Source organism: Neopelma chrysocephalum, unplaced genomic scaffold (assembly GCF_003984885.1).
Source record: "Neopelma chrysocephalum unplaced genomic scaffold, ASM398488v2 Primary Assembly neopelma1_96827, whole genome shotgun sequence".
Lineage (NCBI taxonomy): Eukaryota > Metazoa > Chordata > Aves > Passeriformes > Pipridae > Neopelma > Neopelma chrysocephalum.
In genome coordinates, this window is record NW_020925471.1 from 324,433 (window position 1) to 338,111 (window position 13,679).

General features: G+C 41.0%; 1 protein-coding gene across 3 annotated transcripts in view; it reads right to left on the bottom strand.

Moving 5' to 3' along the window:
* The window catches only part of LOC113960653 (ubiquitin-associated protein 2-like), a 110,238-nt gene that overhangs the window by 87,523 nt on the left and 9,036 nt on the right, over window positions 1–13,679 (bottom strand). For all 3 annotated transcript variants that reach the window (XM_027670323.1, XM_027670321.1, XM_027670320.1), the window contains exons 6-7: window positions 3,393–3,447; window positions 2,105–2,208 (exon numbers count right to left, since the gene is read on the bottom strand). In XM_027670323.1, coding sequence (XP_027526124.1) covers window positions 2,105–2,208; window positions 3,393–3,447 — 159 coding nt within the window. The remainder of the gene's footprint in view (window positions 1–2,104; window positions 2,209–3,392; window positions 3,448–13,679) is intronic.

A 13,679-nucleotide genomic window follows, 5' to 3' on the forward strand; every position in this document is an offset into this window, starting at 1 on the left:
ATTTCATGGTCACTGCAGCCTGGGCTGCCCTTGAGCTTCACATTCCCCACCAGCCCCTCCTTGTTGGTGAGAACAAGGTCCAGCATATCACCTCTCCTCATTGGCTCCTCTATCACTTGGAGAAGGAAGTTGTCATCAATGCATTCCAGTAAATTCCTGGATTGCTTATGCCCTTCTGTGGTGTCCCCCTCCAGCAGATATTGGGGTGGTTGAAGTTGTCCTCCCTCCATGAGGACCAGGGCTTGTGAATGTGAGGCTGCTCCTATTTATCTGTAGAGGGCCTCATCTGCTCGATCTTCCTGGTCAGGCAGCCTGTAGCAGACCCCCACTATAATAGCACCTGTCCTTCCTCTCCCTTTAATCCTGACCCATAAACTCTCGGTCATCTCTTTGTCCATTCCTAGGCGGAGCTCCATGCACTCCAGCTGGTCAGTGACATTTTCATTTTGTCAAAAATTCTGAAGTACTAGGCAGAGTGTCTAACATATATGGAAAATGGGTTTGAAGAAAAAAAGGAATCATGTCAGTCCTCACCACCTGAAATACAGGTACCTTATATACAACCTGGAGATGGAAATGTTAATTCAGGTATTTTCACAAAAATCCATATTAGAACCCAAATGGGAGAGGCCATATACTGTCTTATTGTGTTCTAATTTTGCTGTTAAAGTTTTAGGAAAGGAAAACTGGATATATCATTCTCATGTCAAACAAGTTATTAATAACCAATCAGCTAACAAATAACTGCATTGGAAAGAATCTATACACCAAAGAGATGAAGTGAGACATCCGATTACTCTTGGTGCTGTTAACCCAGAGGACCACAACTGCATGACTAAGTATAAAATCAGTGGATGACCCATTGTGGTATAAAGTTAATAAGACTAAAGGGGAGCTACTTGACATAGATTTTTATCTAATGGGTGACCAAACCCTTGGAAAACCCAATGAAAGCTCTTTTTTTTTGCAAATCGGATACAGCTCAAAATCTACAGCTCAAAAGTTAACTTTAATGAAAGTTCATTGTCCCAATGCTACTGTTGTTTAACATTTAATTCTAGTTGTTGTGTATGATTGGACACTGGATTTCAAGTAAACAGAATATATGTTAATGTGACATGCAAAAAAATTCACTTTCACCTAGATATGCTTTCAAATGGAATAGAGTTAATTTTCTTCTTAGTAGCTGTTACAGTGCCATGTTTTGGATTTAGTACAAGAATAATGTTGATAACACAGTGATGTTTTAGTTGTTGCTACATAGCACTTACTCTAAATCAAAAACTTTTCAGTTTCCCATGCTCTGTCGACTGAGCTAGTGTACAAGAAGTACAAACCAGAAGATAAGGAGGCTACAGCCATCAGCAGAACTGCAACTTGACAAGATAAGAACAGTTAATGGCCTTTCTGCATGGACACAGAGAAAGAATCCAGTAAGGGGTTAGAAGACCCCAGACCAAAAATCACCATTGGATCAAGAGGTGCATGCAAGGTGCGTGAAGAACGGGTGAAGAATGGTTGCATAGATTGTGAGGGCATAAAAGCCCAGGGATTTCTTTGTTTGGGGTCCCTCTCCAGAAGCACCCAGGTCAAGTTGACCTGCTGCTGTACCTAGGGTCAAGCCTGAAGGAGGAGGAAGCATGCCTGAGAGCAAGTGTGTGTGAGCACAGAGTCAAAAGGGGAACTCATCAGCTCACTGGAGCCACCCACTGCGAAGGGACTCTGGTCTAAGCAGTTAAATTCTCAGGTGGTGTGTGTGTGACTCCTTGAATGGTGTGAGAATACTCGGGCAGTGACTTCTCCTTTAACACAGTTCTTCACATACGAGGCTCATCCAACAACTCTTCAAATGCCTTTGTCTCTCAAGGGTTTGTTGGTACTAAAACAAAAAAGCTGAAAATTGCCTTCCCTTCATTCTAATAAGTCACGCAGGCTACAGCACGTGCTCTGCACATTAGTAGCAGTTAAGCTATAAAAATGATCTGTGTCATGTGAAATGCATTCACATTTTCAGAAGTTAACTGAACACTAACAGAATGGTTATTTTAACTGCAAATTGCTACAGGTCTTCATTTCAGTCCTTCCACTTCTTGAAGTATCTTACCAGTTCCATCATCTGCATCATTCTGACCAGTCTCCCAAATATCTGATTTTGTCCCAAAGCCATCAGTGGCAGAAGACTCCATATAGTCTGCAGGGTTAAATGTCCTAGAGTTTTAAAAGTTTAAAAATGGAAGAGAACATATGGGTCATTCAATGAACACAAGTGTCATCATTTTTATCTGAAGTTGCATTTGATTAAACTTCTTGATTTCCACGTAATCTTGATAGTTTTGGTTTCAAAAGAAATTTTTCCTCTATGAGCGGACACAGATAAAAGAGGGATAAAAGGAGAAAAAAAAATTAAGAGACTGAAAAAAATTACTGTACAGAAACTGAACCAAACCAACAATTCCTGAAAAAGCAGTTAACAGCATACCTACTCCTTCAGTCTTATAAAGCATTAGTTTATATGCACAATGATAAGCTTCTCTCAGTTGGCAGTTTCTCAGCAGGTGGCTTACTGATGAGAAACCAGTATCATGTCCTTTCAGAGCACCAGACCTGTACAGGACAGGAGTCGGAACATCAGTAAGACTATTTCAGAATGCACTCCTGACACCAATGCCAAAACACACAGATGCAGTTAAAAGGTGAAAAAGAATTATTGAAGAAAAACCTCTTTTCAGTTTATCATCTACAAGTATGAACAAGAAGAATTATTAGAAAAGTAGAATGAGTCTTCTGTTCATCATGACATCACTGATGTTACATGAAATGTCATTAAAGGCAAACACTAAGTAAAAGTAGTCGAGGCTACACTTCATGAAGCAAGTTATTCCAACAAAACTTGGAACAAACTTTAGAGTTGCTGAGTAACTTCTTTTAAGTTTGTTTTACGGTCAATGTATGTCCAAACAGCTAAAGCATGAAACCTCAAAAACAGGAGAAAGTTTAGAATCACTAGTCTTTCTGGTTTTATATAGAACTTGAAAGTTCTACATTGCACTGAAACAAATCTTTTTTTAAAGTGACTTAAAACTATACGCACCACATAGAGCTTTCAGCCTCCAAGGCACTACTGATGGCTGCTACTGATAGGTACAAATGGGTTCTCCAAGTTTGAGATATTAACATGAAGTGAATTTACATTAGGTTTGTATATGTGTGTCTAGTTAGAAATACTGCATTAAGACAAAAATAATCCATTAATAATCTAAGAAATTTTTTAATTTTTACATCTATATTGGTTAATCATACAGGAATATTAAGACATACAGTGGCAACATTGTCAATTAATATTGCCGGTGAGTTTGATCCTTGCCAAAATCTGTGCTCTGCATGTTTCTTACCCCATGCCTTGGGCTGAAAACCTCCCCGCTCCTCTCCCTCTGCCACGTCCAAACCCTAGGAGAAAAAACACCATATAACAGCAACAGCAGAGGAGACACCAATTGCTAGTCTGTCACATTAGAAAATATTATGGTTGACGAAAAAAAGTACTATGGTTAGAGTTAAATACCATTTACTTCCCAAATTTCCCTAACACATGCAAGTAAGCCACAGTTCATCTAAAACTTTGCGTTTCAGCAGGACTTGCAATTCTTTGCTATCTTTTCTGTATCTAGTGAAGTAGCTCCAAATGCCAAGAAAAGGACTCACCTAAAGAATCATCCCACTAGACTGCTATTGCTAAATCATTAGACACTGTTCAAAATTTTGTCTAATTTTTTACTCTTGCCTAAGATGCTTTAGAATCCCAGCCTCCCTGCATACCTTGATCTCTCAAGAAATTCCCTGTCACTTCTTATCTGAGGAGAAAGTTTAAATATTCCATTTACTTCCTTCTCTGACTCAGTCCACCCCTACCCTCCTGTGCTTTCACCAACCTGTGACCACACATTCCTTCTGATTCCCCCTTAAGCATAACTACTGACATGAAAATTATCCAATTCAAATTACTCAAACTTCCTTGTTATCACCCACAAGCATATTAATTTCTGTTTTAACAACAACAAATATTTGTTGCCTCCAATTTTGATTACCGACCTCAGTTTACAAGTGTAAGTATAGAAGAATCTTTCGGGAAGATTTACTCGAGGAGACAAGGGTTTATGTTGCTCAAGGAAGCTTTACTGCCTGGGAAAGAGACATCTTCCCAGGGATAGTCTTATGTGTTTTCTTCTCCTGCTTTTCAGAGAGGCTGACTCCCTGGTACAAGAGAAGATAAGTTTCTTGCAGACATGCTTGAAGGCCCCCGCAACGGGGGGTCAGGCAAATGATAAAAGGCCCTGAGGAGAACAGTGTGTGTGCTTTGGATGCCCAGTGCTTGCACCATCATGTCAGTGTTCTCAGCTTTCAGAAATAAATTTTCCTAAATCCACCGCTGCCTGGTATCTGGGATGCCTGCACGTAATCTTTCCTCACAACAAGATTCTTAACATAGTGAATGGCATGTTGCATAGTGCTAAGAAGGCATGAAAATTTTTGTTTACTTAACCATGCATAAAGCACATCTATGTAAACTGTTAGAAACTATTTCTTACAAGTGGCATATTTCTACATAGTTCTGGTGGAATTTTTTCCTTTTTATAACCTCAATATCTGAGGCTTTGTTTGTAAGGGTTTTTTGAGGAAGACTATGTATATTATTTGGTATTACAAGAACAGGAGGAGGTTAAGAGCTGCTGACTGAGAAGAAAGCAATGTTTATTTTAATGACAAAATTATGTGGTTATAAAAAGTCACTGAACAACTACAAGTTTACCAGAGTACAAAAGTTATAATCCTAAGTCACTGATACACTGGTTGTCCAAACATCAGAATTACCCATGATAAGCTTCAAATTTGGATCAAAATTACCCCTTATTTTCAGGGGACCATCTAAATGAAATAAACAGCAGCTCCAAGACATGGTAAATCCAGTTTAGAAAGTTCCTATTTTAATGACTTTCCTTTTCCTCCCCTCACCACTCATTCTTCTCCTTGCCCTAGTTCGCTGTCCATGTTTTAAAAGACATTTCTGGACCTCCAAAATATTGTGGTGGTTTGACCTTGGTTGGATGCCAGGTGCCCATCAAAGCTGCTCTATCACTCCCCTCCACAAATGGTCAAGGGAGAGATCACTCACCAATTACCATCACAGGTTAAACAAACCTCACTTGGAGAAATTAATTGAATTTATTACTAATCAAAATCAGAGTAGGATAATGAGAAGTAAAACAAATCTTAAAAACACCTTCCCCCCAACTCCTTTCTCCTTTCCAGACTTAACTTTATTCCTGATTCTCTACCCCCTCCCCCCCAACGGTGCAGTGAGACGAGGAATGGAGGTTACGGACAGTTCATCACATGTTGTTCTGTCACTGCTTCCTCTTCAGGGAGAGGAGTCCTTTCCCTGCTCCTGCATAGGGTCCCTCCCATGGGAGACTCCTTCACAAACTTCTCCAATGTGAGTCCTTCCCACGGGCTACATTTCTTCACGAACTGTTCCAGTGTGGGTCCCTTCCATGGGGTCAGTCCTTCAGGAACAGGCTGCTCCAGCCTGGGTCCCCCATGGGGTCACAAGTCCTGCCAGTAAACCTGCTCTAGCATGGGTTCCTCTCTCCACAGGACCACAGGTCCAGCCAGGAGCCTACTCCAGTACAGATATCCCATAGGATCACAGCCTCTTTCAGGCATCCCCCTGCTCCAGTGTGAGGTTCCTCCACGGGCTGCAGGTGATTCTCTGCTTCCTCATGGACCTCCATGGGCTGCAGGGGCACAGCTGCCTCACCATGGGCTGCACCATGGGTTGCATGGGAATCTCAGCTCTGGCACCTGGAGCACCTCCTTTCCTCCTTCTCCACTGACCTTGGTGTCTGCAGAGTTGTTTCTCACATATTCTCACTCCTCTCTTCTCTGGATGCAATTACTTCTGTGCAATTTTTTTTTCCCGTTCTTAAATATGTTCACAGAAGTATTACTACTGTTGCTGATTGGCTCAGTCTTGGCCACCAGCAGGTCTGTCTTGGAGCCAGTTGGCATTGGCTCTGTTGGACATGGGGCAGCTTCTCAGAGAAGCCACCCCTGGAGCCCCCCCCCCGCTACCAAAACCTTACCACAAATACCCAATACAAATATCTACTACCTACATTTTCAAGGACTTCTTAGAAGCATCAAATTAGCAGGATAGCTTTATCCACATTTTGATGAAAAGGTTTACCCATATTTTATACAGAATGACAATCATGGAAACCTGCAGGGGAAGGATTCCCATCTAGCAACACAGAACAACAACACAGAATAAAGTCTGACACTAGGCCATTTCCCCCTCTTTGCTCTCTTTTCACAATCTAGAGAGAAGACAAAGGTTAGGAAAGAGGTAACAACTGCAACAGGGCAATCACTATCCCTCTTCACTGAGCCCACACATGGAGCTGTGCTCTTTGCTCTGTCATAAACAGTGTCACAGAGCCCTGCTGTATCCATCTGATAACTCAACCTCTGAACCTCCTTGCTCAGCCTACCTCTTCTACTGCTCTTCTTTCCTTCGCTCACCTAAAATCCCCAATCTGGGAAGCCGATTCATGGCATTACAGGGTCGTAGCTCTAGAAATCAGTGCACTTCTGGATTATCTTTCTGCCTAGTAAATGTTGGTTTTGTTTGGTTTTTTTTAAGAGTAAAAGTAGCTAGACAAGTTTACTTTAGGACACTGTACTTCCTACAGCTATCAATACAGCATTAAATACCATTTACTAATGATGCACAGAAGAGAGATAAACAGTTTTGTTACAAACTCAACTACAAGTCTGATTGGGAGCTGAGAATCGCAGTAACACTCAAGCAGAAATATTTTTGAGTGAGGCAGACATTAGGTACAAAGAGATTAGCTGGAATAGCTAGCATGAAAGTAGAAATAGATTTTAGAAGAGGAAGTAAGTCTCCTCAGCCTCCCAAGTGTAAAAGTCTGAAAGAATAACCTTAGCATATTAAACATAAGATGAAGTTTTAGCAAGCCAGGCATATGTAAGATGCTGTACCAGCATGGGCACAATAAACTACTGCTAAAAACAGCAATAAGAACCTCTAACAGTTTTAGAAATTGCTAGAAAGAAATCATGTTGTTCCTGAATTTCCATGCAGTCTTAGACTACTAGTCAGCAAGGCATTTTCAAAGTGATCTGGTTAAAAAGTTAATCCTGAACTTGAATTTCAAGTGGATTCCTATAACTTCATAAAGCTATGTCTATGCCTTCTGTCAAAACTGAAATTAGGTTTAATCAACAAATGCAACAAAAAGTATTCTAATGAAGACAAAAGGACAGTACCAAACCAGCAGGGTTAGCACTAAATTTAAAGCTAGAAGACACTTATGAAGAACTGATTCAAAATATGGGGCAGTGAATATTCACCACTGAAAGACCACCCTGACACAGAATCTCATACATCATGGTCATTAATGCAAGATGCCAGTGGGAAGGGCTGATATTCTTTAACACATTCAAATCACTAGTATGATCTTAAATTCTCATGCTAAGAAAGTTACTTCTCTCAGCTGCCATAATTAAAACATGGTCTTACAACAAATAAAAGGCACACAGTCTTCCAACATGGAGAAGTTAGTCACGAAGCAACTGTGAATGCCCATCTGGTATTTGCAAACTTTTTACACTTTTTAACAATGACTAAAATGTCAGCGAGCAAACAGGGCTTCAAGCCACAATTCAGAGCATGCAATCCCACAGTAACTTAAACCCATTTAAATCAGAACTACTACAACAGAAGTCTTTCTTACTAGTGATCACAAGCTCTGCTCTTTCCTGCACTAAGTTTTGCACATACTGTCACAAAATGAGTGAGCACAAAACCACTATCAGAAAACAAAATTATTAGTTCACTGTTGGATCAGCTCCTCAAACCAGTTTCCTGCTTGCTAAATGCCAGGAAACCAGTTACCTTTACCCCAGGATAAGCCACCAAAACCCCTGTTGTCCCCAGCTACCATGCTGCCTGCCCCCTTTTTACTTTTTTGGCTTGGTTAAACTTAGATCAATCCTCTAATCAAGTTCAAATGTACCAGGAGATAGACAAGATCAATTCCTCCAGTAGTAATGCCAGTTAATGCTTTTACCATAAAAAGTATAGCTTTAACACTACTCTAAAAAGATGCATATATATATGTTTAGATTGGAACCGTCAATGTTTACTAAAAAATTTTTTCCTGTGTTAATTCACAATGAGCATTTTTTCTAACAACATTTCTATATACCAACAAAAAAAGAACAAGTGACTTGGCAGTAGCTCATTAAATCTTCCAGTGAGTCTAAAGGAACAGACTTTCTTACAATCAATCAGCATATTGAACACAAAAGCAAATGATGGACATCAGGCAAATAACAAAATTAGTGTCCTGCCTCATATAAAACCTCATAACATTTCTTCACATTCTTTTACACTTGGATCTACAAACAGCTGCCTAAGATATCAAGGCAGAATTGCTTATTCATTTCTGTTCCAGGAACCCAGGACTGGGGAACTATGTTTACAGTTGATTCCAATCAAAATTCCTGCAGCTACTAAGCTACTACCCTATCCAACATAATTTTAAACAATGAACTACTTAAAATATGTTTTTGTTTCCTTTAACACTGTAACTCTGATCAACTGTGTATTGTTAGGGGTTTTTTTCCTACTCTCCACCACACCTCCCTCAGTTGACTAGGTTCATGTTAGCCATCACTTATTAAATTTATATTTTTCTTTTCTGGAATTAATTCTAGAGAAGTCAACACTTATACCCAAGCAGATAGTGAGATTTTCTGTTTCCACTAAAACCCATTGGGAGTTCAAAACACTCATTATCAAACAATCACATCTTCACTCTGGTACCATCCATGCATAGAAAGAATTGTTCATCTTCTTCACAACATTTCTTCCCACAAAACAAAAGCATGCTACATGGGAGCATGAGAAAGGTATGTAGTATCACAACTCAGATGGGACTAGTCGATTAACTTAATAATCTATTCTGTAGAAAATCCAGTTTGCTGAGCTTGCAGACCTAAATCCTTTCACTGCAACACAGTTGTTTTATTTTGAAATTCAAATTTTCACATTGACAGGTTTAAATTAGATGAAGACACTTTAAGGTTAAGAAAGAGGCTTAAGAACAACTAAAAGGAAAAGGAAATGTGGACTGGACGGGCAGGCAACACCTTAGATTTGCGCTTATGTCTGACTAGACAGTAATCAAACAGTCCTGATCTCTGCTATGGAAATGCAGAGCCAGCTGTCCACCCAGCAGATGCCAAGGTGACAGAGGCTTAAGCCTTACGAAGAAATAAGGAGGCTAAGTATAGAAAATTCGGATTCTAGGTATTCCGTATTACCAAAACAAACACTGAAGTTCAATATATTATATTGACATCATATTTATATGATATATTACAATTGAAATGATTTTGTCTTATTAGTTATCATAAAGCTAGAAGCATTGAATCAGTTTCACAATATACTGCATGTACTCTACTAACCATTTTTAGAATCATAGAATCACTAAGGTTGGAAAAGACCTCTAAGATCAAGTCCAACCATTGACCCAGCACCACTATACCATATCCCCAAGTGCCACATCCACATGCTTTTTGAAAACTTCTACTTTCTTGTAGTGAGGGACCCAGAACTGACCCCAGTGCTGAGTACATGGGGAAGGTCACTTCCCTGGTCCTGCTGGTCACAGTATTTCTGATACAAGTCAGGATGCCATTGGCCTTCTTGGCCACCTGGACACATGTTGGCTCATGTCCAAACAGCTGTTGACCAGCACCCCGAGGTCCTTTTCTGCTGGGCAGCTTTTCAGCAACTCTGCCCCCAGCCTGTTGCACTGCATGGGATTGCTGTGACCCAAGTGCAGGACCTGGTACTTTGCCTTGTTGAACCTCATACAATTGGCCTCAGCCCACTAATCCAGCCTGTCCAGATCCTTCTGCAGAGCCTTCCTTCCCTCCAGCAATCAACACTCCAGCCCAACTTGGTGTCAACTGCAAATTTACTGAGGGTGCACTCGGTCCTCTCAACCAGATTACTGATAAACAGAACTGGCCCCAATACCTAACCCTGGGGAACATCATTAGTGACCAGCCACCAGCGGGATTTAACTCCATTCACCACCACTCTCTGGGCCTGGCCATCCAGCCAGTTTTCTACCCAGCCAACAGTGTACCCATCTAAGCCACGAGTAGCCAGTTTCTCCAGGAGAATGTTGTGGGAGACAGTGTTAAAGGCTTTATTAAAGTTCAGGTAGACGACATCCATAGGCTTTCTCTCATCCACTAGGCAGGTCACCCTGTCATAGGGAGATCAGGTTGGTCAAGCAGTACCTGCCTTTCATAGTCCCATGCTGGCTGGGCCTGATGACCTGGTTGTCCTGTACCTGGCACATGATGGCACTCAAGATGATCTGCTCAGTGACCTTCCCCAGCACCAAGGTCAGGCTGACAGACCTTAATTTCCCCAGATACTTCATCTGACCCTTCTTGTAGGTGGCTAGCCAGGACTGCTCATAAATGATTGAAAGGGGCTTGGTGAGCACTTCTGTCAGCTCCCTCAGTACCCTTGGGTGGATTCCATCCAGGTCCATGGACTTGTGTGTGTCTAAGTGGTGTAGCAGGTTGCTGACCATTTGCCCTTGGATTATGTGGGCTTCATTCTGCTTCTTGTCCCTGTCTTCCAGCTCAGGGGGCTGGGTACCCTGAGAACAACCGGTCTTGTTATTAAAGACTGAGGCAAAGGCAGCATTAAGTACCTCAGCCTTTTCCTCATCCTTTCTCACTATGTTTCCCCACACACCCAATTAAGGATATTCTCCTTATCCCTCCTTTTGCTGCTGATATATTTATAGAAACATTTTTTATTGTCTTTTATGGCAGTAGACAGATTAAGTTCTAGCTGGGCTTTGGCCCTTCTAATTTCCTCCCAACATCCTTGTAGTCCTCCAAGTTGCCTGCCCCTTCTTCCAAAGTTAATACACTCTTTTTCTTTTGAGTTCCAGCCAAAGTTCTTTGTTCAGCCAGGCCTGTGGTCTTCCCCGTCGGCTTGTCTTTCAGCACATGGGGACAGCCTGCTCCTCCACCTTTAGGATTTCCTTCTTGAACAATGTCCAACCTTCCTGGGCCCCTTTGCCCTTCAGGACTGCCTCCCAAGGGACTCCATCAACCAGTCTCCTAAACATGCTAGTGTCTACAGCACCAAGACTGAAATACTCATTATCAGGGGTTTTCCCCCTCAGTGAACATCATATTTTCACCACAGTGTCAATACCATTTCTGCTATTTTCAGTGGATATAATTTCTTAAAATTATATTGTTCTACAGTGAAGCAATAACACAATGGCCCAGCAAATATTCCTCTAGAAAGCAACCAGTAAGATAACCCTGAGCAGGTAGCTTAAAACAGAGAGAGAGAGCACGTTCCACAAATATTAGCTGACCCCTAGATTACTACACACACTGCATTAAACATTTTTGAAAAAGGGTTCTGTAGTGATTACCAGCCATCTATTTACTTGCAGCTTAAGTGCTTTATTCCACATTTGACTATTCTGTGTAACAGAAAAGAAAGACTACCAGATAAAATGACAGGAAGATTTTTATTATTATTTTTACTAATATCCAAAGAAAGGAGGACATGCATCCCTGAAATACTGAGAAGTAAATTACACAACTTTATACAATTCCCTGCAGATTTCAAGGGTTTTGTCATGGTTTAGGAGTGGCAGTCCCTAATTTAGTGCCCCCTCCCCTCCACTTGCTCACCTCCCTCTGGTGGGAGATACAAAATGCAGAGATTACTGGTTGAAATAAAACAATTTACTGGAAACAGCAATGAGATAAGAAAATCAACAGTAATAGTAACATTATTAATAACAAAAGTGTCTAAAAAGAGAGTGATTTATATGCAAAAAAAGTGCTCACTGAACGACTTGGCACCTTGCAACCCCTGCGACAATGAACAAAATGGCAGGAGGGACCCTCCATCACCTTTTTTGCCCCCTCCTTCCCAGAAGCTAGAGTCCCTTACTTCAGCACACCCCTCCCCCCAGTGTCATGAGGTGGTATGGAATAACCTCCTAGCCACACCCACAGGGCTCTGCCCCTTCACAGCTACTGCAAAAAGTTAACTCTGTCCTGGTCAAAAAACCGGACAGGTTTGCATTATAAAATGTAATTAGATATTTCCTGCCACAGAATACACACACTTGTAATATAGTGATACTGAAGTCAACCAGTTTATCACAGACAGTTGAAAACACTTCATTAAGATAGTTTTCTCACATTAATGTACAGTCTAAAATACTTGGTAGAGAGATATAGTAATACTACGTACACTAGAGCATGGTGCTAATAACACCAAGGTTGTGGTTTTGATCCCCGTGTGGACCATTCACTTAAGAGTTGGACTCGGTCCTTGTGGATCCCTTCCAACTCAGAGTATTCTGTGATTCTGTGATTCTTCAGTCAGATAGGTCAGTGTTTTGGCTTAAGACATATGATATTCATGTAGAGAGCAACAGCGTATTGTTCATAAGGTTACGAAGCAAAAAACAGACTGCATTTGAAATTAACCTATAGGTTTCACCCAGCAATTTTAAGAAGTCCTACCTTTAAAATTTCAGTATAAAGGATTATTTTATAAAACAAACAACTGAAATATTTACATTCCATCAACAGTGCCAACATACCAAAAAATTGTAGCTATGAACTGTACCACACCCTCCCCACAAGGCTACCTCTCTGCATGTTCTATTTGGTATTTGCTGATTCACAGACACAATCGAGTCATTCTTGCAACCCTTTGGAAGCTACACATCTTTGCATCTTTCCACTCCTTCAAGATCTGGAGACAATGAAGTTGGATGTGCCTGTCTTTGAATGCCTCATTACTGGATATTCCAAAGAAAAGAGCCCTTTGAAGGCAGAGTTTTTCACCAATCAGACATTACTTAAGTACATTAGCTCTGCTATGCACTTTATCAATTTAACTCATTTAATACCCACTTCCCCACACAATCTGCACTGTACCTAAGTTACTCATTTTCATTCCTCTTGCTCTAAGAAGAAACAAGCCTCTTTCCGCTCCAACTCATGAAAATCCAAACCAACTACACATCCCTTGATTTTACATCAAATCCATTATCAACACCTTTCCTACCTCTTCTATAGGATAGGATCAGAGTTGTACCTAAGACTGCAGTATTCTTTTTCCACAGTTCTTCTCATCAAACCCTCTATACAGAATTCCTTCTGTTACCAAAAAGCCTCTAAGGTGGCTTGTACTTTCTCTGATTGGCTACCGAAAACAGAAGGCAAGCCTGACAACCAGATTCACCCCAAAGAAACAGCACAAGTACACATCAAATTCTTTCCTGAGAGCTCTACAGATGGAATCTTGTACTCTCCTGCTGCCAAGGTACATCCTGTGGAGCCCAGCACACTCCCACTCTCAGGAGACTGGCATGAATTGATCTGGGAAAACAGCTCTCCATAGCCAGAGCACACCAGCCTGCTACACAGGAAATTACCATAAAAGTGATCTATGTCAATTCTTTTAAGTTGTTCTGAGACCAAGACATGACAAGGGGTAAGGGAGAGGAATATAC